The sequence below is a fragment of the Ananas comosus genome, linkage group 2 (assembly GCF_001540865.1).
Source record: "Ananas comosus cultivar F153 linkage group 2, ASM154086v1, whole genome shotgun sequence".
NCBI lineage: Eukaryota > Viridiplantae > Streptophyta > Magnoliopsida > Poales > Bromeliaceae > Ananas > Ananas comosus.
In genome coordinates, this window is record NC_033622.1 from 8,149,184 (window position 1) to 8,176,281 (window position 27,098).

Genomic DNA, 27,098 nt, shown 5'->3' on the forward strand with positions numbered 1-27,098 from the left:
AACTTCTTTCTTAAAATATGTAAACTATCAATGAGAATCGTATTAACTACCATTTGTATGAGAAATTTAGTAATATTTTTGCAAATTTAATATTTTTTGCATAATGAATATATATTGTCATATTAAAAATATTATATTTAATTAGTTGTGTTCCTGACATTTTTTTGGAGATGGCGAGTTGCCATGCCCATGTTGTGTTGTGTCCTATGTCCCGTGTTCGTGTCATGTCCTGTGTTCGTGTCCGTGATGCCTAGTTGGCATGACGATCCTTGCTCCATCAGAGTTGTTGTTTGCACCCAATTCTTTGCATTCACAATTGGAAGACCTCTATAATTTGCATATATTCTTTAACCCTTAACGTTCCACTGAAGAAAGTTGACCATGCTCTGATAGTTGGATTACATAATCTGGTTATAAAAATTTCAGAATTCTATCTAAGGCGTGAAAACATTGAGCTTGAGGGCAAGATCTTCACAGTGGAAGCAAACTTATTCTGTTCAAATATGACGGCGATTAATTTCGAGTTATTACTTGTTCAATTGAGTCGATTCACGTTTATTTGAGTGTTTTCGATGTTTAATTAGCCAAACCCTTAAATTTTTAAACAATTCTCTAATGATTTCAGTTCATATTTTAGTGTAATTTTTGAATATCCTATTTGGACTCTGTTAAGGCTGATTAGCACTTTAGGATGGTTTGATCCTATTTGATCTTGTTTCCTTAATAGGAGCCCTTATCTGGCCTATTTGGTGTCAACAGATTCTATTAAAATAGCAGATAAGTTTAAAGGTATTGAAGGATTAAAATTGTTCTTTTTGGCCCAATTCGGTGCTTTCACATGTAGGCTAAAATAGGGATTCAGAATTAGAACTATTATATAATAAAATTTGGTCAACAAGAATGATTTCTTCTTAGGGTTTTATCCTTGTTTACCCTTCTCTTTTCTTTGTGTTTGGATTGGCTGTTTCTTCTTCTTTCTGTCCCTGGATTGGGTAGCTCGTATCTATCTTTTCTAACTCTAGATTCGGTTCTCTTCTTAATTTAGTATCAGACTATCAAGAGGCGGCCTCTTTGAATTTAGGCATTGGCATCAGAGCATCAAGAAGCAATCTGATTGAATTTGGGTCTGCATCACCGTCTCATGCTGAATTAGTTGTCATGTCATTGGTTTATTAGAAAACTAATCGAAATTTTGGTAGTAATTTGATTGAAACAAAATTAATGTTCAATGACTTGATTGTAACAAATTAAACTTTGATTACCTAAATGAAATCTTACTAAGCGTTATATACCCATTACAAAATGACCCATAGTTGTGGGAAGCTCTATACGTTTTTACCTTTTACTTTCTTTTTTTTCCCTCCCCCTTTTCTCTATTGGCTGGTGTATTGGTCAATTAGGAGCTCAAGGAATTTATGCTGAAGCATGGGGGAGGCTTTGTGAACTACTTCTCGAGGCATACTGTCACCCACATCATCTGTGGCAATCTTCCCGACAGTAAGATGAAGAACCTGAGGTGAGGTGTGGCCTTCTCTGCCCAATGCTATTTTTGCTCTTGCTTTGACCTTGGATTTGGCATTGTTGTTTCAGGGCATTCAGCCGAGGTCTCCCGGTCGTTAGACCAGCATGGTTGGTGGATTCCATTGCTGCTAACAAACTTTTGAGCTGTGAGTTTTATTCCACTACAGACAGTACATTCATCTATTGGTATCATTTGCTTTCCGGCTTTTCAGTGTGTTGTATTTAATTATGAGGTCATTTAAATGATAATACTGTTGGTATTTATAGGTTGGAAATGGGGCATTTTAATTTATTAAAGTAACTAAGTGTGTCGGAAAAACTGTTATCAAGAATAAAAATGCTAGTGATAGGAGTACTAAGATTAGTATCCTAGACTGGGTGTATCTTCCTGTAACGTCCGTTTACATCTGAATTGCAGTAGCAACTTAGGTGTATTTCTGTTTATGCTTATTAGTTTGAAGTTGGATTTGGTAGAAGGTCAACTTTTTTTATGGATGTTAATGTCTTTCTTTCTTTCTTCATTGAAGGGTTTCCTTACCAACTGAGTGATGGTGTGAATGAAAGATGTAAACAACAGAAACTATCTACTTTCTTTACTCAAAAGAGCATTTCAAATTCAAAAAATGTTGAGACATCTGCAGATCAACAAGGGACTGTTGGTTTGGAAGGTTCATCGTCCAATGATGAGGTGCCTAAAAACATAATTTCATATGCACAACTTCAAGCGTCTACTGATGAAGGGCAAGATAGCGAAGAGTTTGGGTGTTATGAATCTGAGATTGACTTTGATGCAAAAAGTGTGGAGGCAAATGATGCTGTTTATGCTATCTCATGCAGTGTTCTAGGGGCATTTGATTCCAGCAAACCACATATACATAATACAAGTTGTTGTGGGAATACAAAAGAGGAAATATTGGATACAAAAGGTGCAAAAGCTTCCAATATGCCCCACTCAACTCTCACTGATCCAAAATTTGTTGAGAATTATTTTAAGGCAAGACTCTAGTATCTTTTTTGTCTACTATTATGTCACATTGCTGAAAATTGTCTTGTTATAAAGATTCGTTGGTTTTTTATTTTTATTTTTATTTTTTGACTTGTAGTTACATTTTGGGACTTTCTTTACTCTTAATGTCGAATTGATTCATTTGACGTTTCACAAAAAACATGTTATTTTGTCATCAATAGTGTCATAATGCAAAATATTTTTATTGCTTTTCTTTCCTGCACCATAAACTTGGATTGCAAATGGATCATTACATAAGTGATTCATTCTATTTGTTTGTTATGATTAGAAACACTTGTAGTTGTTGTTCAGCTTTAAACTTTCATTCCTCTCAATTTAGTTTAGCTCATGTTATCCCTCCTTATATCTCTCGTTTATTCACTTATGTTCCGATGATATATCTTTCTTATATTCTTTCTGGACTGAACCTACCGTTGGTTTTTTTTTCTTTTTTGAAAATTTACAATTTTTATTTTAAGTTTTATCCAATGTTTTGTGTATTTGTGCCATGCATTGCTTCTAATTAAATCTGTCAGATGGTATAACACTGTTTACAATGTGATTTACTGCTACACCATTTTGTTTTATACGTGGTCTCTTTAACTTTGTCATATAACTACTGTTTATGTTCCTTCTGATCTTTACATTCTATTTTTTGATATTAACAGAATTCGAGGCTGCATTTTATTGGAATATGGAGGAATCGGTATCGTCAACATTTTTCGGATTTCTTATGCGGAGCTAAAAGCAGCAATGCCAACATTGACTCCTTATCCGACAGGAAGAAAACCATTATTGTTCATATAGACATGGTAATTTTTTCTACCTGCAGAAAGCATCATGTAGCATGTAACTTCCTTTTAGGTTTGCTTATCAAGATATCTGGCTTAGGTTTCTTATTCCTGAAGTTAGAGCTTTCATTTGCCTTTTAGGACTGTTTTTTTGTCTCAGTCGTCATCCGGAACTTTCGTGATTTGTTTAATAAACCAGTAGCAGTATCTCACTCAGATAGTCTGAACGGAACTGCAGAAATATCATCTGCAAACTATCCTGCACGTGACTATGGTACGTATTCATTTCACCCTCAAAGGGAATATGATGAGTTCAATTTGCTCCCACCTAAACTTGTGCTTCCTTCCAGGTGTAAAAGCTGGCATGTTTGTTAGGGATGCCAAGGCTTGCTGTCCCCACCTAGTTATAGTTCCTTACAATTTTGAGGCATATGAGGAGGTAATGCTTGCTTATTGTTGTCAATTTGTTGGGTCATGTTCTCCTTTTACTCAGTACCGCCTTAGAATATTTATATATTCTTTGCAATATCTTGCCTTCTTATATTGCAGGTAGCAGATCAGTTTTATAGCATATTGCATAAATATTGCAACAAAGTTCAGGTATATTTTGGCTATCTTTTTATGCTCAAGTACTTCAGAAACCAGTGGAAATGCTACTGCAGAAACTTTATGTTATGTCCCGGGCCTAATTTAGAATTGGCTCAATTTTTAAAATTGAGGTCAATTTTTTTCCCTAGAAAGGGCTCAATTTTAAAAATTGTGTGGAAAAGCTGGATAAGGCGTGAATAGACCCGCCACATGCAAAAGATTTTGTCTACATGGACAGAGTCCTCTCTGTACATGCACGACGTCGTGATGCAAAGCAACCATATAGTACAACACATAACACATCCATATGAACAAAACATACAGAATAATTAAAACTTCCACTTTATTCCCCACAATCAAATAATAGACAACTTTTTCAATTCACCTTATTCTTGACAAATAAAATATTTGAAACCTCCATTTTATGAATTCTTTTAACATCATCAATCATAACACTGGAAGAAACATTAACCATACTTCAGTATAAAGTCATTTGAGGTATCATACAGTTATTTAACTAAAGAACTAGTTCCAACATCCACGACCAAAATTGGTTGATGTTTACTGAACTACTCTGTCACGCCCCAATCCCGGCCAATTTGGTCGGGTTCGGATCACGTCAACAGACGCCGAACGGACAGCATCTCTCCTGTCCGCCCAAGGCTCCAACAACTAGTATAATTAAGCAATCAACAAGGAGATATGCAATTATACAAGGCTTGCACGAGGGCAAGCAACAACGGAAGCGAAAGCTCTAAGCTAAGCATACAACCATACACAATATTTGATTACATTTAAACCAAATACTTGTAACTAAAACTATTACATTCATTTTGCTTTCATCCATATTTCTTTACATTTCTGTCATTCTCCAAAATACATGATATGTTTTCAACTGTACAATTCTAAATCAACAAAATAAAAGTTGATACATATAGGTAAAAGGAATGACTAATGCATAAGTCCCGGTGGCCACTAGCTATGGCGCAATACCCTTGCCACGGTCCTTCGTCGCCCCGCTCGCGCTCTGACCTGTAGGGTTAGTAGTGTGAGAACTACAACGAAGTTCCCAGTAGGTTCGGCAACCGACCTCGCCGACTTACCCACTAGGTCTAATTCAGGCATAAGTATTTCAAAGAAATAGAAAGGTAACCAATACTAATGCTAATACTATGCTTGCAAGAAAGATGTCAGTGGATATATAATCGAGCAATATTAAATATGCATGCATGCTTTTCCATGATTTTACTTTGGCTTTTATCTAATCTTACCGGTTAATCTTGTTAACCCAAATAACTTACAACCCAAAATTCCTTTTGTTCGGGGAGGCTCTAAGCATTACAAGACCCGAGGGACCGTCTTCGGGGACCGCTCTCCCCGTGGTGACAATTCCGGAATGCACCGCTTGAGGGGGAGCTACCACCCTCAAGCCAAGACTTATCGCGAGTATCGATCCAATTCCCACTTAGGGAATGTATAGCCACTAGTCACAATGCCACTATCATAATAGGTTTTTACCTATTTATTCATGCCACTCTCTAGGTCATTCTTGCCACAATGCTACAATTGGTTAAACTATGTTTAACAATTCATCTCTCAATGCCAATCATGTCTCTAATATCAATGTCACCTTTATTTACTATTGTCCAAGTTCAAGTCTCACATTCATACAAGTTTAGGGTCTCAACATACATGTCCATTATAATTCTATCATTCTCTATGTCCAACTACATTAGAAGTATACAAATGATGTCTAATCAAGTTTCACATGTAAAATTATCCTACATGCATGAATGAAGCTATATACAAATATGCTCAACAAGGTGAAAATAGACATAAAGGGGAATCCGATGATTCCGGCGTGCACCCCCCACCTCAAATAGTGTAGAAGGGTTGTAGTTCGACTCCCGGGATTTTAGGAAGCCTCTCCAGCAACCTAAACCCAAAATAAAGCCAAATTAGGTCCTATATACTAGATCTCATACTAAACCTTTTCGTAACGTTAAACCGAGTGGACGAATGCGTCGGGAATACCCCCAATTAGGTTTCTACACGATCAATTTTGATCTAAACCCCTCTAATGCAAAAGCCCCAATTTGGGTGCCCTAACAATGCCATATTCAAATTTCTCCTAGATTGATCTCATCTCTAAGCAAATGATAGCTTAGAATCATCTGGAAAGCTCTCTAATACCATTACCAAACCCCTAAAACCATTTCTAGGGCATCTACTTTGGATTCTAACAATCCACCATGAGAGCACCTTGAGAAAAACATGTTTTCATGGTGTTCAAGGCTTTATTACACTTCTAAAGCCTCTAAAGAGACCAAAACTCCAAAACCTAAGGTTAAAATCCAAACCCTAGAGCTCTACTTGCAAGAAACTCACCTTGGCCAAGAGTTATCCCAAGATCCTTCTTGTAGGAGAGCTCCAAGAACCACCAAAGCCACCCAAAATTCACTTCTCCAAGCTTCTTCTTTTTCTTCTCCTTCTTCTCCTTCTAGAGAGAGAGAGAGAGATATGAGAGGGTGTGTGTGAGGGAGAGAATGAGAGAGAAGACTCTCATAACCCTATACATAACCCAATTGATGCATAAATGCATTTAAGCCCCTCAACTCTCATCTCTTTGCACTGCCCAGACTGGGCCCTTTTCGGGCACGGGGACCGGTCTCTCTAGCAAGGGACCGGTCCCCGAGAGCATCCTTTGCAGTTTACGCAGCCGGGATCCGGTCTCACCCTGAGGGACCGGTCTCTCCTCGCAGGGACTGGTCCCCGACAGCAAAACTCTTAGGACTTAGCCGATTTTTTTCTCTTCTCGCTAGCTGCGCGTACGGGAACCGGTCTCTCCTTCAGGGACCGGTCCCCGAGAGCACAAAATCTGCAATGGTGCAGATTTGCTCCAGGTTGCTCTCCGAGACCTCCTATAATGCACTTTTGCTCTTTTTGACGCCTTCGGCCTTTTCGAAGCGTACCAGCCTCGCACTTTGGTCATTTTGACTAAAGTTCGATATTCGTTGATCGAGGTTTCGGTATATTACATACTCGGACACAGAAGAAAGTCAAAATTGGGCCACATAACTAGCTATTCGTCCTCACGACAAATTTTGAGCTACACCTCGAGCGTCATCTATAAAAATGGTGAGGTGAGAAACATACGAAACATCTCCAATTGGGTGCGACTGACCGACAAAGGCGGGCCGTACCAACTGGTCAACGGAAAAGGGGGTAACAATAAATATAATGTAACAACTGGATGAATAAATATAAAGTGAAGTATTGGTAACTGAAAAGAGTATGATATAAATAACTAGAATGAATAGTAAATACTGAACTAAAACAAAGACATGCATCAACTGTGGATATGTTACCAGATATATCTATCCAAACTGTTGGTCTTGGAGATCTTAGGTTAATACTACGTCTGAGCTTGATCACTTTGGTATATAACTTGTACCACAGGCTAGGCCGCTGTTGGCAAGGTCTAAGGTATTGCCCCGTGCCAGTACGACACGGGGCGATACATATCGTGCCCCTTATTAGGGGCCACGGTATAGGGGGGTCTCTGTTATACCCCCCCGTGCCACTTTAAGACCCGCGCGATACCCTTTGGTAGCGTTTGGTTCGGGAACAAAGGGGGAAATAAGCCTTTATTCCCCCTTTTGTTCCAAAATGCTATGTTTGGTTTTCGGGAACAATAGTTTCCGGGTTCCTGGAATAAGCTATAAGATTGGAACTGTTGTTCCACCTTTTTTTCTGGAACAAGCTTGTTCCCGGATGAGAACAATGTTAATTAAAGTCTAAATTTAATTTTAATGATAGTAAATCTTTAATTAATTTAATTAATATATTTAAATTATTACTTATTACTTAAATAATAAATAAATTAATTTATTATTTATAATTAAAAATTATTAATTAGATAATTGTTATTATTAATTTATTATTTATAATTAATTTATAATTAATTATTAATAATTATTATTCTCAAGAATTAGATAATCGATATTATTATTAATTTTATATTATTTATAATTAATTATTAATAATTTGATAATTAATATTATTAATTTATTATTTATAAATTAATTATTAATATTTTTTATAATTATTATTATTTATTAATAAATATTATTATTATTATTAATAATTAGATAATCGGTATTATTATTAATTAATAATTATTAATAATTAGATAATCAATATTATTATTAATTTATTATTTATAATTATTTATCAATAATTATTATTTAATAATAATTATTATTAATAATAACAATTATTAATTAGACAATCGATATTATTATTTTATTATTTATAATTAATATTAATAATTATTATTATTTATAATTAATTATTACTAATTTATTTATATTTATTTTTAAGTAATATTTTGATGTTAATTAATTAGATAATATAATTTTAATTTTAAAGTATAACTCTTATTCCTTTTGTTCCAATCTAACCATTCAAACACTATTTACTTTATTCGTAGGAACAACCCAATTTTCATCCAAATGCAAAGCTGGTCTAGTTCCTGCTTATACCTGAACTTGTACCTATCCCTGGAACAAGCAGTTCTTAGTTATACCCGATCAAACGCAGCCTTTGGGTTGCCGCACTATGCCACAAGGGCACGCATCGTTTTAAGTTTAACTTTTCTTTTTCCCTTAGCGCTTCTTTTGGTCCCCTCCCCTTACAAACATCTCTCTCATTCTCTTCTTTTTTTTTTTTTCTTCTCAACTCTCTTTTTAGTATTTTCTTTTCTTCTCACATCCATTCCTCTATTTTTTTTTCTTTCTATTTTTTCCTCTCTTTAATTATTATAATTTTTCTCTAATTTCTTCTTTCAATCTCTTTTATTTCCACTTTGATCACTTCGATCTTAAGAGAAAAGGCAAAAAAAAGCAACCGAAAATGTACTTGTTAGGTAAGTAAAAAAAATTTCAATTTAAATTTTTTTTCATATATTTTGAATATTTCTAACTTGTTAAGCTCATAGTTTGAAGAAATATGAAATTATGCAAATTTTTATTTATAGTTTACAAAAATTTAAAAATAGATCTACTTGATTAAGTCATTATATGGTCCGATTTTTAATTATTTTGGATAAATCTAGCATTTCGTATGAGATTTAAGACAAAAATATTTTAACTTCGAAAATTCTTCTTTGGATTTAGAAGATGGAAAATACTAATAAGATAAAAAACTAAATTGAAGCAATTGATACTTAGATTCGCTTATTTGTCTGTCATATGATTTGTTGTTGAAGTTTTATGAATAGATCTCACAATTTTTCTTGAAAATTTCAATAAAAAGTAACTTTTTTCAATTTTTAATAAATATTTTTAAAAGAGTCAAAATTAAAATAAATTATTGTGGCAATTATAGTGCTATTCTAATTAGTCTAGTTATCATGCAGTCTCTTGTCGAATCAATATGGATGAATGTTGCAAATTCCATAAAATTGTAAGGACTTTCAAAGTTATACGATTTTTAATTTTTATTATTATGAGCTATAGTTATATTTTACTTAACATATAAAAACAAAATCTATCACTATATTTATTGGTGTGTAGTAAGCTATACATAGCTGATATTCATAATTATTTTCCTAAATTTTTCAAAAAACATTATAAAAGTTTGTTGGGACCAAATAAACTTAAATAAGATTGTGTCAAAGCGTGCTATTAGGAGCTCATGCGTATCCATCGGCACCCAAGCGTGCCATGTATGGGCACGGAGGCGTGCCTGTGCCGTACCATGCCAGGCAACAACTAGCAAGACCTCGTGCCACGACACTTTAATTCTTGATGTTGGTACGCCAAAGTGCTCAAGGGTTGGAGTTTGATCACTTTTCAAAAAAGAATTCCTATGCGGTTGATCAGACCGCCGGTGTACATGGAAGGCGTAGTGATCGGTGTTGGTCATAATGTGATAATGCCCAAGCAATATGTAGCTAACCAGTGATGGCAAATCAATCTCATGAATGTGTCTTGAGTCCAATAATATAATAATATAATGTCCAGAGATTGTAAATCAATTATGTATCAAGGAGGTTATTAGACAATATTATCTAGTGATAGATGAACAGTCATAACTAGAGTAACTATCAATTGTGTCCTGTGATTATAATCTTGTGAATGCCTATCAATATATATTAGGTGCTGAATAGTAAAACAAGTACGATTGTAATCAAACATGCAGAATAAAGGAGCAATTAGGAAAGTGCTAGAGAAACCAAGTCACTAAAATTGTACCCACACCGGACTGAAGCACCCACCTATGCTTTGAAATAAGTCAAGCTGACGCAGGACGGGATATAGAGTCCTACGTTTTTAGAGGGCTCTAAAATATAATTTATGATTTTGAAAGCGTTTTGAAAATTTGAAAGTTTTGAAATACTTTTTTTTAAGAAATTTGTGTAATTAAAAAAAATAAATAAAAATTAAAGAAAAGGTAGAAGACAATGACGGTGGACACACTTGGCGACGGTAACAACAATGGGAGTTGAAGGAAGTGCGGATGGAGCCGGCGTTGCTATCAGCAGATAGCGTTGAAGGTGCTCGCAGTAGGTGTATCGAGTTCTTGATAACATTGGCAGTAGGCAACGGTGATGTGCTTGCAGTAGGCGTATTAATGGTGTCGGGTTTCAAGTCGGAGAAGAAATTGCAAAAGGAAAGAATAAAGATAAAGGGAATCGTTTCCTACGGACTCGCTCCGGTCGACACATAAATGCGAAGGAATATTAGAAGAAATTGCAAAAGGAGAAGATAAGATAAAGGGACTCGCTCCCTACGGACTAGCTCCGGTCGACGCATAAATGCGAAGGAATATTAGAGAACACATCTCATAGGAAATAATAAAATTCTTCTTCATTGATTAATTATCGTCGAATGCATAGAATATTTAAAGAACTTTCCTTACAGTGATAAGCTCAAAACAAAATCCTAACAATAAAATCTCTACTAAATTAACAACCTTCATAACAACTTCTAGATAAAATCCTAACAATAAAATCAACAACTTTTATATAAAATCTCTACCAAATTAATAACTTTCCTAACAACTTGATGAACTAAATCGGTTTAGTCCGATCAACATAGGTTCAAGTCTGTTCTGCATCATTCGCTTCCGCTGTGCAGGAGCTTGTCCTCGAGATTAGTTGGATTTGTAAAGAGATAGGAAACAACCAAGTGTGTAGAATAAAGTGATGCAGCCCAATACCTGCATGTCGAACCACTTGTATCATCTGAGCTTCCAGTTTGGTATTGAAGTAGAAAGGACAATTGACAACTTCATGAGATTTCGTAAGGTTTGATACCAATAAGAAATATGCTTTCAATAAAATCTGAAGCTCTAGTATAGTGGACTCATATTGCTGGGGCAATAAGAGTAAATCGATCTGTAATCTTACCTCCTCAACACACTGATTTACCTTATCTTCATGAATCAACTCTGGATTTTCTAAATCTAACTCGGGCTTGGCCACATCTGGAACTTCTTGGCAATTGGATGGTGTGATGAAACTGGATCAAAATTGTCGACTTCCAACTGTGCTATAGGTTGTGTACTCTGTTGAGCAACTAGGGTTTCCGGTTGAACTTTTAGTTGGATCCATCGATACTCATCTCTGACATTACCTATCCATCGAAAATCATCTTCAGCAATTTTAGCACCATTTTCAATATCTTTCAACCTTCTTTCTTTTTCCTTCACAAATATTATGTTAAAATCAAGATGAGATATTTGCCTTTGTCCATACCACCATCTCAAGTCATTTAGTATTTCCATCCGAATATCATTTCTTTTTCTCTCAAAATATGACCTTTTATTGTATAGCCATTCATCAAACTCTATTCCAGTCATCTCGCATATCTCTTTTAAAGACTCAATATGAATTTCTTTTATTCTATCATATTTTTGAAAAGCATTTTTAAGACATTCTTTTGCATCCATAATATTTTTTTTTTCCTTTTTTTTTCTTTTACACACTTTCCATTTTTTTTTTCTCCACACTTTTGTCATGCCCCGGGGTCCTTTTTTGATTTAAAAGCAAAGCGGAAGTGCCTAATTTTTTTTTTTTTGAAAACCCGACCCCCAGGGTATGCCAGATCCACCATAAATATAGGGAGTCCACTGTTCACACAGACAGAGCTCCCCTGTATTTGCACGGCTTTGCATAGTACAAGATACATAATACAGGATACAACCACTACATATGAATATACACACATTCATACACCATTCACATTCAGATTCACATTCAGAGTTTATCCATAAATCCACACCTCTTAGTTTAAAATGTTTCCTACCCGGAAACTCGTTTTAAAATACTAAGTCATGAAAATCAAGAGAAAACCTTTAAAAACTGTTTCCAATATGGAAACCTTTTCCTTTTAAAACACACTACCATGAGGGATAGAAAACCATTTTCATTTCACAAGATTCCACAAATTCTTTATTATATTCACAAGAACCCAACTATTCAATTCACATAAAAGTATTGAACTATAAATGCTGTCTAAGTTATTTAGATAAACTGAGTTTAGAGTTTAAACCAATGGACGGGTCCGTAAGCTCTACCGAACTGCTAAGTACGCTCATCGCGAACCGTCCCACTAGGACCTGCGATGTCACCTGTAATCGGGGTTAGGGGGTGAGAACATGTACACATGTCTCCCCTCCTAGTGGATACCGCAAGCCGACGAGGGCGAGGGGTACTCACCAGTCAAGGAGAATAACAAAGGTAGGGGTAAGTATAATATAGTAGCAACGATAATAAATGAACAAGAGATCTAATGAATAACTACCGCTATTGTATGTATGCATCAATCGGACTACAATTCCAAATACCCAATCTGAAATAGCCATATTGGACCGCAACACCTCAGGCCTGTGTCACAACTGCTCAACCTATACATGACCCTCGCATAAAGCACCAATAGTTCACAAGGATGTCATATCATACATCGGTAATATGCGTGCGAGCAGTGGCGATCAATGCTAATATGCTCAATAGCCAACCGTCGGCAACTAGCCGACAATCACCGCCCTTCGGGGCACACTGACCAATAGGTCATCGAACTATAAGGAACACATGTACTTACCACTCAGGTCAACTAGGATGGAACAACTCAATATCCCTTCGAAGACATGCAAGTATCGACCACTCAATGCCAACTAACATTTATATACACAAAAACCGACCAATAGGTCACAAGGATGCCACATTGTCACATCATACATCGGTATAATCTAGAACTAACCGATAGCCACTAGCCGACAATCCTGCCCCTCAGGGCACACCGACCGAAAAGGCCATCAAGTAGTCCAATCGACCAAGTAAGTCACGATAACAATGTAGTAAACCGACCGAACAGGTCACAGGTACGGAATACAGCAACCGACCAATTAGGTCACAAAACAGATGCAACGCACTGACCGACTAGGTCACAATCTTACAAATAATCACGAAACCGCTCTACTCTAAACATGATACAGGATATGCAAAACAGCTAAGTAGAGTAACAAGGAAACATAGTATAGGTGCTAGGCTCAACATATATTTTATGTATGTGGAGTAATAACGGGAGAACAAGGGTAAGAAGATATCACCGAGCGTGCACCAGTGTACCGACTTCGGATCGAAGTACCTGCCTGTACAAATATGGTATTGGCCTTCCAACTGCGGACGAAGTAACAACCGGACCTACGAAGGGTCCACCGGATTAGTGTCCAACCCACAACACGAATCACTAACTCACAAACCCCACCAATAACCCTACGGGAATCGGTTGTCAACACTGATTGTCGCAATACACCGGAAGTCCCGAAAATCACACCGGGACTCCACCGGGACCCAAGAACTGTCCCGGAACTCATCGACTTGTGCTACAAGTCTCCTGCTGCCATTAAACACATATATTCGTGTGACCTGGCAGTAAATACACTATCTTACTTTGAAACGATTATCATCGGATAATCGTTCTGATTTAGGTTCCCAAAAGTGTCCAATTCAACACCAGAACCTACCGTCGCTCACCCGTCGTTTTCGGACCCTTGAAACGATGCGAGTGCCCAGCCAACAAGGCTCAGCGACGACACAAATTACCGTGAGGCACCGTTGGAAGAATTCCGAACCGAAATCGCGTTCCGTCGGCGTATTTCGCCGAAAAATCAACATCTGATTTTCGAGAAGGCCTGGGGCGTTGGACAACCAGTTTAGAGGTCACCCGCTGCCCGCACACGTTGCCAACGGCAACCACGCAATGTACAATTGCCTTGCAACTACATAAAATCACATCATTTTATGTGATTTTTTGGGTTTTACGGCTCGTCAGCGCAAACCGAGGATTTTCAGACCGTGCCGAGACACCCTCTGTCAGGTATCGACGTGCCAGAGGCCATGCTCACATTTCGGAGCACGGCCGACCACTGTGGAGGGCGCGGATACGACATAGAATTCAGCAAATACCGCGCACAGCATGAAAGACATGCTTATCTCGTAAACCAGGGGCTCGCAGATCCCAACGAAGGTGATCACGATGATCAGCACTGATCCAAGATCATCGTGCTCACCTTCGAAAGTCTCGGGATAGCCTCAGGTCACCAGAACAGTGACCCGAACCTGAAACAGTGCACAGAAATAATAACTTAAGCTTACCGGAGCTAGGTGGAGCACGGGCAGCCGGCGACGGCTGGATAACGGGCGCACCGGCAGGGGATGGGTGCGGCCGGTCAGTAGGGGTTAGAGCTCGCGTCGGTAGGCGACGGGAGGCGGCGGCGACGGGAGGCGGTGGCGACGGTAGGCAACGATGCCCTAGCTGCAAGGGATCAAAGGAGGCTTCGGCTAGTTCCGGCCCGACAAGGGCTCCGGCGGCGGAGGCGTCGGCGGCAGCCGAGTGCGCCCGACCTTGGGGAGGCGGCGTGCGGGTCGGCGGGCAACGGAAGGCGGCGGCGGCTCTGGAGCAACCCGGGCCCGCTTGGGCTCGGCTCGGGTTCAACCGGTCACATTGCGGGACGACAGCGGAGGATCGCCTGAGGCCGGAGAAGTGCCGCGGGAGTGTCTCCGGGCTGCAGCGGCGAGGGGGAGGTGCGAGCTCAGCTTGGACCGAGCTTGTCCAGGGAGCCCGCACAGAAGCTGCGACGCGGTGGCGGCGCTTGGGGCGGCTGAGGCCGGTGGCGAAGGTCGCCGGGGCTTCGGGGGAGGGCAGCTTGGCCGACCCAAGGTGGCGGCGGCAACGCAAGAAGGGAGCTGAAGCTCCTAGGCCAGATTACCCAGATCCGGCTGCAGCCTGCTAGGGCGGTAGTGGCGGTGCTCGGGGGTGGCGGCGACGGACGGGGATGGTCGCCGGGATCGGGGCCTTTTGTCAGAAGTGGAGCTCGAAGGTCAGGGGCCTCCCTGGCTGCAGCACAAGCAGAGATGGGAGGGGGTGAAGTTGGAAACAAAGGTGGAGAGGGAGGAAAAGCCTCTCCGGCGGCCGGCGGCGTGCGTAGGTTGCCGAGGCGCGCGCGGCTATGGCAGAGGGAGGTGCTGAGGGTGGCAGGGAGGTCGGCTGAGGGAGGACGACATCTAGGGTTAGGGTTTCCACTTGAAAACCCTAGATGCCATATATATACAATATGGCCACATTGCAAAATAGTCCTCCGACACTCATTAATTTTTTTTGAGTACCTCACAGCGCGTGTAAAATGCGCGTACGCATCTCTACGTTCGATCTCACGCGATTCGGTACATAAAGTATAGGGGGTTTCGTGCGAAATTCGAAAATGATCCATTTGACCCTTCCTTGACAAACACGTGATATCTAGCGATCCGTCCGTTGGATTTTCGAACGGTTCACACCAGTGCGATCAGCACGACAGAGACATCAAATCCACAATTTTGTTTCGCCTGTTTTGGTCATAGATTTGCGACGAAACCCATCCTCTCTCCAACTAGCAAACTCACACGCAAATACATAAATTATATGCATCTCTAGTTTCCTCAAAAATCGTGCGTCAGATCTGAAATCCGTCAGCGCCAATGGTTTCAGAACAGTTGAACCATTGAAAACGAGCTCTTGGAGTGCTATGAACGGAGTTCGATACGCACCAGAAGCCATCTCCGCTGATCGGCCTCTCCGGAAAACAGAGTTACTATTCACTTTAAGTGATTAGTAATGATCGCATAACTTCTCCATTGTAACTCATTTTGTATTGAAACTTGACTGCTTTTGTAATTAAATTACACACAAAAATATCATCAACAGAGAGTTTGGCTACACTGCCAAAATCTCAATCCTTACAACTTTTCTTTCAACATTTTTTTTTTATTTTCCACTTTGTTTTCGTCGACAGGCCCAAAACGTTTGACAAGATAGAACCGTCAAATAGCTTAGGCTCTGATACCAAATCTGACGCAGGACGGGGTATAGGGTCCTACGTTTTTAGAGGGCTCTCAAATATAATTTATGGTTTTGAAAGCGTTTTGAAAATTTGAAAGTTTTGAAATACTTTTTTTTTTAGAAATTTTCGTAATTAAAAAAAAATAAAAATTAAAGAATAAGGTAGAAGAGAACGACGGTGGACACGCTTGGCGACGACAATAATAATGGGAGGTGAAGGAAGTGCAGATGGAGCCGGTGCTGCTATCAGCAGATAGCGTTGAAGGTGCTGGCAGTAGGTGTATCGAGTTCTTGATAACTGTTGGCAGTGCGTGACGGTGATGTGCTTGCAGCAGGCGTATTAATGGTGTCGGGTTTCAAGTCGGAGAAGAAATTGCAAAAGGAAAAGATAAGATAAAGGGACTCACTCCCCACAGACTCGCTCCGGTCGACGCATAAATGCGAAGGAAAATTAGAGAACACATCTCATAGGAAATAATAAAATTCTTCTTCATTGATTAACTATCGTCCAATGCATAGAATATTTAAAGCGCTTTCCTGATAGTGATAAGCTCAAAGCAAAATCCTAACAATAAAATCTCTACCAAATTAACAACATTCATAACAACTTCTAGATAAAATCCTAACAATAAATCAACAACTTTTATATAAAATCTCTACCAAATTAACAACTTTCCTAATAACTTGATGAACTAAATCGGTTTAATCCGATTAACATAGGTTCAAGTCTGTTCTGCATCACATGCCCTCAACTGGTCACAAGTCCACTACCACTACAAATTACCTAGACCTAACCAACAATAGGTATTTAAATCAGTCCTAAATTGTCAATGACCAATCATGGCGTGATCGGGGCATCGCTGAAGTAGCATAACCGCCGAAACTATCCCTGAGCGCTGTAACCACTGCCTGGATGACTAACTAAGGCTTCGCTGTCCAAACAACCCATAAACTGTTCCAAAATGCGCTCGTTGGGCATTGGGACAACAGCACACCAAGTACGTGATGACAAAGACTTTTGGTGCCAAACTACGTCGAAACAGATTTCGATTTTCACCGTTTCTTGTGTGGAAATGAACGATACCATACAAATCTTCTCGTTGTTGATTGTGAGTTGTGACTAACAAAGGCCCTTTGGGAGACCTCAAATGAGTTTCGGAGTTCGAGAGCACCCTGCGACGGTGAAATTCCACCCCAAAAACCTTCAAAAAGCTCGAAAACTGCTATTTACAGTTCCCAGACAGCAACTCACATTTAGCCCCGAGGGACTAAATATTCATGTAGCATGATGCTAACAAAGCCTCGGCCATTAATAAACACGGCGGGAGCCCTATTCTAATCAATATTCATGTAGCATGATGCTAACAAAGCCTCGACCATTAATAAACACGGCCGGGAGCCCTATTCTAATCGCTTCAGCCATAACAGCCCTAAATCGATATTCGGCATCACTTTGGTGTCTGAATGTGAACACAACCTATGCCAATATTCATGTAGCATGATGCTAACAAAGCCTCGGCCATTAATAAACACGGCCGGGAGCCCTATTCTAATCGCTTCGGCCATAACAGCCCTAAATCAATATTCTGCATCACTTTGGTGTTTTAATGTGAACACAACCCATGCTTCACGTCGTGATGCTTCCAACAAGCCCTCTAACCATGCTGGGGCATCAAGACATCATCTTGTGCAACTGCAATCAGCGACACACCCAAAAGTCTTGAATCCTTATAAATTTTTCCGTTTTCGGTATCAGGAAAGTGATAACCTTCCAATCAGGCCTCGTAGTCTTTACATGCCATTTAGTGAGTTGGGATAGCGAGATAATAATCTCACTCGCACATGGAGTGTTGCTCCGTTACGAAAAAAAGCCGCTGAAATCTCGAAATTCATCGATTTTGGCTTTGAGGACATCACAAGCATACTTCAGCCCATTTGGGCTTAATCGATGCCACATTTGCACTCGTGGGATACTACGGGACAACATTAATGCTTTCTCAACCCTTCACAACCAGCGGCTTGCCTGAATCAGTTCCGTTTTGAAAGCCGCCGTTTCACACTTAGCTTCGATACCAGGTAGCAGCCTCCCAAAACCGATTTTCGGAGATTTTCGACATCGCAAGTTATGGCCATTAGGCCCTATTAGCACACAACCGACCGGCAAAGAGCTTGGCCAAGACTTTTGGTCAGATCCGACGCGGATCAACCATCCGATTTCTACAACAAAAATAAAAGCTGACAAATGTGAAAAAACCAAAATTAATGAAACTTCCTCTTTACCTTAATCTCGTTCCTGCGACCAGAGAGTGAATGGAGGTTTGGAGGTTCGGCACAGACTTTGCCACTTTGGATAGCAAGGGAGGCACGCGAAGGGTCGCCATCCGCTGGAGATTGAGATTTGGCAAGTTTGAGAAATCTCAGTCCAATTTTCTCGATCTCGACTGCAGCGAAGAGGCTGCGATCGTGGTTGAGGGGATCACGGAGGTGCAGGGAGGTTATCGGAGTAGTTGACCGGTAGCGAGGCTTATGGTTAAGAGAGCTCGGCTGAAGAGAAACAGAGGGGGAAAGACGTATGTATAGATCTTGGTTCCAGGTAGATCTCTTCAAGGTGGCCAGCGGCGAGGGAGATGATCGGTGGTGGTTGGGATTGTTCAGGTGAGGGGAGAGGATGGCGGAGGAGAGGGAGAGAATGGGAGAGAGATCGTGGGAGAGAGATTTGTGTATGTGATTCTTGGGTGAACCCGCTTGGTGGTTGGGTTTAGTCCGTCAAACCTTGGTTTTTGGTCAGGACGATTGCGCGACGATCCTCGGACTAGACCTTCATTGTGACGACTCGCATACTAGCTACTTCTATGGCAAAATTTTGCGAAAACATTAAAAAATTATCGGGTTTTAGCTGCAGTCTCCCAAACTGCGCACGTAAATCAACTTTAGGATGCCGTGGTTTCACAAAGAGAAGTCCAATTTCGGCGAAACTTGGTCTTGCTTGTTTGTCTTTGAGTGTAGATATTGGGCTTTTTTATAAAACGACCCTCTAATAATTCGAAATTGGCAAAATAATCCTGTCAAAATTTTATTTGGAAAACTAACTCTCCTTTCGCCACGTGGGTGCCACGTCAGAATTTTGCTATAAAGACGATGAATGATTCACCCGTCTTCACATATATATTATGAAGGCGGTGAAAGACAAATTTCGATTAATTTGGGGTGTTTTACACTAAAGGCGAGGATTCACCGCTTTCACTTCACACCCCAAATTAATTGAAATTTGTCTTTCACCGCCTTCATAATATATATGTGAAGACCAGTGAATCATTCACCGCCCTTATAGCAAAATTCCAACGTGGCGCCCACATGGCGAAAATAGGGTTACTTTTCGAAATAAAATTTTGACAAGGTCATTTTCCAAATTTCAAAATTTTGGAAGGTTCTTTTATAAAAAAGCCCGTAGATATTCATAGTCCTTTTTCTAAATTCCGTGGAATATTTTGCAAGAAATCGCATTCTGAAAACGAAGTGGTCAGTGTCCTGCAGAAAACTGCGCGCATAGTACCGATTTTGGAAACCCGTAATTTAGTGCTCACAATTTTGATTTCAACGAAACATGACTTCAGAAGTTCGTCTTTGAGTGTACTTGCGCAAGGATTTTTTGTTTCCATAAGATGTGGCAAATTCACATAAAATGATTACTTGATCGTGAGATGGTCGATTTTCCGAATTTTCTCTGCTTTAGGGGAAAACTTTGAAATTCTGAAAATGCACGAAGGTGGTTATTAGACCTCGCAGACAAGTGCCCATGAGCACTAGAGACCCTCATTTACCAAGAAACTTAAATTCGTTGAATTTTGGGTTGCTTTTTTACTTGAGAAAAGAAAAATTATAAGTTAGTCCCAGAATTATTGCAATTTAATTTTTTTTTATTTGATGGAAATTGCAGGCGATAAGCTGTGACGAAGCATTTCTCGATATGACTGAATGCAGCAGAGATGATCCCAGGAAACTCGCATTAATGATTAGAGAGGAGATTTCTAAGAAAACTAGATGTACTGCCAGTGCAGGGATTGCTGACAACATGCTCTTGGCTCGTTTGGCAACTAGATCAGCTAAACCAAATGGTCAATGTTTCATCCCATCTGAGAAGGTGACATCTTAGCAAAATTTTGGATTTGTTATTTCTTACGACTTGGTTAATCAACTTTCATAGTTGCAGTTTCGTTAATGTTCATCCTTTTGTTGCAGTTGCAGTTGCAGTTAGGTGTGTGCATAAGGGGCTGTTTGGTTTGACGTAAAACTGGGAACAAAAATTTTCGGTGGAAAAAAATTTCTACGTAGCTTAGTGTTTGGTTTGTAGGAAAAGAAAAATTGTTTTCCATGATGATTGTTTGGTTGAAAGGAAAAGAAAAATAGATGAAAACATGTTTAATATATTTTTTATTTTATATATTATTATTATATAATAATTAATATACTATATATATTATTATTATTATAATTTTTATATAGAGATTAAAATATATTTAAAATTATAATAAATATATTACATAATATATAAGAGTTATATATTTAAAAATATTAATAAATATTACAATTTATAAATAAAATACTATAATAATAATTTTCTATATAAAAATAAATGAATATATAATAAATAAATATATATTTATAACTAATATATATATATATATATATATATATATATATAGAGTAGGGCTAGAATACTTGTAAAAGTATCATGGGTGATACTTGTGTGTTTTAGCCTTGGATGGAGAGATGTGAGGTTGCGATGATGGTGGTGGGTGGTGGTAGGTGAATAGTGTTTAATCCAAGGGCTATTAATAATCAAAAAGTAGATCCAATGACTTAAATCTAATAGCACATGATGGTGATATTGTAAAAGTATCATAGCTCACTCTATAATATATATATATATATAGAACTAGGCTGGAATACTATTAAAGTACCAATGACTTGGTGCTATTTAGTTTTCCACCATTAGATCAAAAGGATGTGCGGTTAGGATGATGTGGGCCCCCTAGGGTTGAGTGGTGGTTGTTAATAGTATAATCTACGGGTAACAATAATCAAAGGGTTAATCTAACGACAGAAAACTTGATAGCACCAAGTAGCATAGTGCCGGACTCTATATATATAATATATAATATATATATATATATATATATTATATATATATATATAGAGCTAGGCTGGTACTATACTATCGTAGCACGGAGGCCTCCGTGCTACCAAGTTGTTTTCAATGATGCGGCTTCTAAATCGACGATTGGCTCCGTTAGAATTGATCTACACTATTAAAAGTATTTGTAACTAAATTTCATAATTTTTCGGCATCATTACTTATCAACGAGTAGTCTAAAAATGAACCGTTGAAAATAAAAATCTAATAAAAACAGTGATAAGAATTCAAATTTTAAATCGGAAGTATTGTCTTGCTATTGATGTTAAGTAGAATTTTCTATTAAATTTTCATCTAATTTGGATACTTCTACACCTTGAACTTAAAAACGCATCATATCTACCATTAAAATTGTTAATTTTGGAACCTTTTGATCACTAGCCAAATGATGTCAAAAAATTATGAAATTAGTTTCCAAATACTATTAATAGTGTAGACAAGTCTAAATGGAGCCGATCGTCGTTTTAGAAGCCGCATCATTGAAACAACTTGGTTAGCACGGAGGCCTCCGTGTACGATAGTATACCAGCCTACTCTATATATATATATATATATATATATATATATATTATATATAATCTATAATATATGAGTGAGCTACTATGCTATCGAAGCACGGAGCCTTTCGTTAAACTTGATCTAGAGTATTTGAAGTACCTAAAAATAAATTTTATGATTTTACGATATCATTTGCCTTGTGAACGAAGAGGCTCAAAATCAACGGCTGAAAATAAAATCTTACAAAATGTAATAATATGACATAAAATTATAAATCAAAGATATTGATCTTGTTTTATATAGTATAAAGAATTTTCTATCAAAATTTCAGGTGATTGTGATATTTCTACACCGTTTAAACTTGCAAACCGGTCACTGACGGCCATTGAAATTTGTTGATTTTGAGCCCATTCGATTACTAGGCAAATGATATCGAAAATAATAAAATTTATTTTCTAGGTACTCCAAATACTCTAGATCCAGTTGAGAGAAGCCGATCGACGATTCGAAAGTCGCAACATCGAAAAAGAGCTGGAAGCACGGAAGGCTCCGTGCTTCATAGCATAGTAGCCTCACTCTATATATATATACTATTATAATATATATATATATATATATATATATAACTAGGCTGGAATACTATCAATAGCACCAAGTTATTGGTGCTATTAATTTTTTTGCCCTTGAATTGAGAAATGTGTGGTTAGGATGATGTGGACCCCTAGGGTTGAGTGAGTGGTTGGTTGAATAGTATAATCTAACGGGTAAAATTAATCAAGGGGTTAAATCTAACGGTGAAAAACTCGATAGCACCAAATCATTGGTGCTATTGATAGTACCCCAACCGGACTCTATATATATATATATATATGGCCATGGCTACTATACTATTATGAGTATTGGAGCCCTCGTACTCATAAGTTGTTTTCAATGATGGAGCTTCCGAATCGACGATCCACTCCGTTAAATATGATCTAGAGTATTTGAAACTTCTAGAAAATAAATTTCGTAAATTTTCGAAATCATAATAAAGTCCATCAAGTGGGTATAAAATGAACGGTCAAAATCGAACGACGTCCTAAAAAAGGATGATCGGATCCTTCAATTCAAGATCGGAGTTATTGATCTTTATCTATGTAGTGAATAGAATTTTCTATCAAAAATTCAATAAATTCCGATTCTTTTACACCGTTAAACTAGCAAGTATCCCATACCGGCCGTTAGAAATTGTCAAATTTGTGACCTCTTGATCGTAAGGTAAATGATATCGAAAATTTATAAAATTTGATTTCTAGAAGTTTTAAATGCTGTAAATAACGTTTAACGGTGTCGATCGTCGATTCGGAAACTCTATAATTGAAAACAACTTATGAGTACGAGGGCGATCGTACTCATAATAGTATAGTAGCCGGACCCTATATATATATATATATATATATATATATATATATAATGAGAGGGACACGCGGTCCGCGAGGCCGACCGCGCTATTCCACTGCTCCCCTCCGCGCCAAATGCTGCACCATTTCCATCTTGCTTTTCGTTTTCCGCGGACGGAACGTGAAAAACAGAAACTCGATTTTTTCCGAGAAATTTGTAAAATAACTTTTCGAAAAAAAATGTTACGGACAACCAAACAATGGAAAAAAAAGGTTTTACAGGGATCAAAACACACCCTTAAGCTGAAACCGAATAACCGAACAGAACTGATATTATTCGATTAATATAATTTGTGGTAATTTGGTTTTGTTTTAGAAACCAAGTGTTCTATTTTCGGGTTTTTGTTTGGTTTTTGAAGAATGACCCGATTTAACAGAACTAACCAAAATAAACATATATTTTTTGAGAAAATTTCATGTACTTTTAAGTGTAGTATTATACTCTTACATATCTAAGGGTATGCACTAATATTACGTCCATTAGATGTCAATTTGTATGTTTTATTGTTTATTTAAACATCATAATAATCAAGTGCCAATGATTACGATCAAGGATTGCCGCTAGCACTTCCCGTGCCGTTGTGCCAGTGGCACGGCATTGGCATGGCCCATGCCGGTGGCACTTAGGCAAGACGGCACGGATTTATTTTATTAAAGTATCTTGAACAATTAGTTTTTTATAGTGTTTTCACAGCTCTAATTGTTATAAAATAGTTTATATATGATATCCCATGCTATTTAGTAGAAATGGTCATAAAAATAGTAATAACTAATGATATTATTTATATATATTATGAAAGTATGAGCATTAAACAAATACCAATAAAAGGTTTGTAGGAAAGCACTACCACGGGTAAATTCATTAGATCTAAAATAATAAAGAGATTGGAGGAAATTTTATTATTTGTATTTTTTTATTTCAAGCAGGTCTTATTATGCAATGGAGTTTGCTAATTGCTTCAAATGTAAGTAGCTTTACAATATCTACATATTTAAGTATGAAAAAACATTTATATAACTTTTGACCTCAAAACTCAATTAAAAAAAAACAAAAAAATGCAAAAAAAAACCATTTTGTTGACATGTTGTTGGGTTGACCTCGTGACACGTGTTAGCACGACCACGGCATAGTACGGCAGTGGCAATCCTTGATGAAAGTAATTGAATATAGGCCAAAAAGCTAGGTAAAGAATAATTCAAAGGCACTTAAATCAAACCAAGCCTAATTTTCTCAACTCAGTTCAATTTAGATAATTTAGGTTATGTAGCAATTCATTCGTTGTAGTCTATCATCATAGAGTTTGATTATTTGGTGTCATGCCTTGGGTCCTATTTGGAAAAGTTATTTTTTTTGGTAATAATTTTTCTTTTTACATCAATTGCAGTGGAAAAACTAATTTCAAATATTTATAGAATCTGGCCCAAGATGTGACAAATCCACTGCACGCACAAGGTTTCCAGTCCACATGAAAAGAGTCTTCCTTGTACCTGCACGTCATTGGATTATAGAGCATACACAAATAACCTAAACAGAGATGATATATACATCCTACACCGGTTACTATAACAACAGTAAACAATTAAAACTAATATTGGAATCATACATCAACTAATAGAGCACCAAGTAAACCTTGATATATCCAATATAAAAAATATCACTGTACAACAATTAATCCAAATGATTCATACGTTCAGTCGATAAATTGACGATAAGAGATAACCAGAATACTAGAATAAAAGATGAACTAAACAAACGGGTAGCTACAACCCCGATCGATGCTAGCTAATAAGCTATATCTAGGCGCAAACCTCTCACCATGTCCTGTATTTTAATGATTGCCGTATCGTCTCAATAAAGTTCAAAAGATTTGATAAAAATATATAACAAATAATTTGCATATTTTGTTGCCAAAGAAAATAAATATTTCATGCCATTACGTGTCGGCACACATATACCTTTTGTGACCGCCACTCATTGGCGCGGCCCGACACTCACCGTACTGTATCGTGCCGGCAAGTTTTCGGCACGACCCCGTGCTACGACACTTAAATCCTTGCTGTATTTCACCACCCAAGTTGCCTGTAAAAATACAGTGTGAGCGCATAAAATGTTTTCCAGTGTGTACAACATTGACAAAGTGATGCAGCAAATAAACCTAATTTTATTTTCGAATGCGATTATCTTTTATTTTGTAGGTTCGTGTTTGATTCGGACTTAAATCATTTAGTTTTCGTTGATTTGGCTAACCCAAACCCTTTTCTCCAATAAACAAAGAAACAATTCCAAAAGGACCTTTGGGATTCCCCAAAAAGATCTTTGGAATTCCAAAATTGCTTCTTCTTCTATGCATGACCCTTTTGTGTTGAAAACGAAAGGACAATAATTTATTATAGGAGGGCTCTCAACACTATAAATATGTGGTTCTTGAAGCTTTAAGGGCATATATATTGATGAATAGAAATTTCTAATCTTGTTCTTTATCCTTGGTGTTCTACTTCCCGGTGAAATCATCGACGCTTCTTCCTCGCGCCGAGATCGACTTCTTCCTTGACTTGATCATTGTCGCTTCTTTCTCGTGACATGATTGACTTCTACTTCTGCGTCTCCTCTTCTTTCGGATCTCTGCCTCATATCCTTCTTCCCTATTGCCGAAGTTCTACTCGTGGTGCATCGCCCTCCTCGTTGATCGTGGATCCCCCACAATTATGTAAATGGTGCAGTTTTTATATCTCTCATCTTTTGGTATCCTATTATCTCCTTCATTCTAGCCTTAAACCATTACCAACCATATTTGCCAAACAACCAAATCTAAAAGCTTTTAAGTCTGATAAAGCTGAATTTACCTTTTGGAACTATTATATGTATTTTCAGTTGATGTATTTTCAGTTGGTTGTTCTTATCTCATATATTGAAGTTTTATCATCATCTTAGTATTGCTTCAATTTGATTTTAATTTGTCTTGCTGAAATTTTTGCTTCCTTGCTTAAATTATAGTAAAGTTCGTTGGAATCCATAAATTGAATATAGTTTGTTTCAAGGAATACCTTTAAAACAAAAGCAAACTTGAAAATTTAGTTTTGGCAACCTCTCTGTTTGCATCACGAAGGCAAGCCGCACCTACTGGTTAACAAGGATAAGGACTTGTAATAAATAGACGCATGATTATAACAATGAAAGATCTGGGTACCTAGGTCATAATCTGATAAATGAACTAGGATCTGCAGAAGTTAAAACAAGAAATGGCATGATATCAATGCAATATAATAAAATCATAATTGGAGCAGAGCAATGCCGCTGCAATACAAGATAAAGTCATAGTATATGTGTCAAGGTAACGAAGTTGCTCTACACAACTATTATAATGAGAGTAATCAATAGAAATGTCTCAAGTCATAGATATATATCCATAGAGCTACAGTTCACCAAGTTAATCATTGCCGCTACTATAGGATAGTGGGCCTCTAATAAACTATAAGGTTACGATATGCTATTATGCATCAATTAGCTAGTAGAAACCAAATAACCTAATCAGTGCTCGTTATCATAGGATCTTGGGCTGCCCGTTATCATAGGATCTTGGGTGAGCGTGATATCCGTTATTGTAGGATTTTGGGCAAACGCTAAGCAGCTGGCGTAAACTGTATCTAACTGATCTAGGCTCGCGGGTCGGATCC

The 27,098-nt window shown here is 37.9% G+C and overlaps 1 protein-coding gene across 15 annotated transcripts in view; it reads left to right on the forward strand.

The window, feature by feature from the left end:
- LOC109728471 (DNA repair protein REV1) overlaps positions 1-27,098 on the forward strand; it is a 107,025-nt gene that overhangs the window by 3,774 nt on the left and 76,153 nt on the right. For 11 of the 15 annotated variants that reach the window (XM_020258966.1, XM_020258882.1, XM_020258960.1 and 8 more), the window contains exons 3-10: positions 1,401-1,516; positions 1,591-1,667; positions 2,049-2,515; positions 3,196-3,339; positions 3,460-3,592; positions 3,669-3,757; positions 3,868-3,918; positions 20,230-20,433. In XM_020258966.1, the coding sequence (XP_020114555.1) occupies positions 1,401-1,516; positions 1,591-1,667; positions 2,049-2,515; positions 3,196-3,339; positions 3,460-3,592; positions 3,669-3,757; positions 3,868-3,918; positions 20,230-20,433 (1,281 nt within the window). Of the gene's footprint in view, positions 1-1,400; positions 1,517-1,590; positions 1,668-2,048; positions 2,516-3,195; positions 3,340-3,459; positions 3,593-3,668; positions 3,758-3,867; positions 3,919-20,229; positions 20,434-23,403; positions 26,139-27,098 lie in introns of those variants that run through there. The other 4 variants (XM_020258898.1, XM_020258950.1, XM_020258891.1 and 1 more) reach the window with 3 other exon arrangements.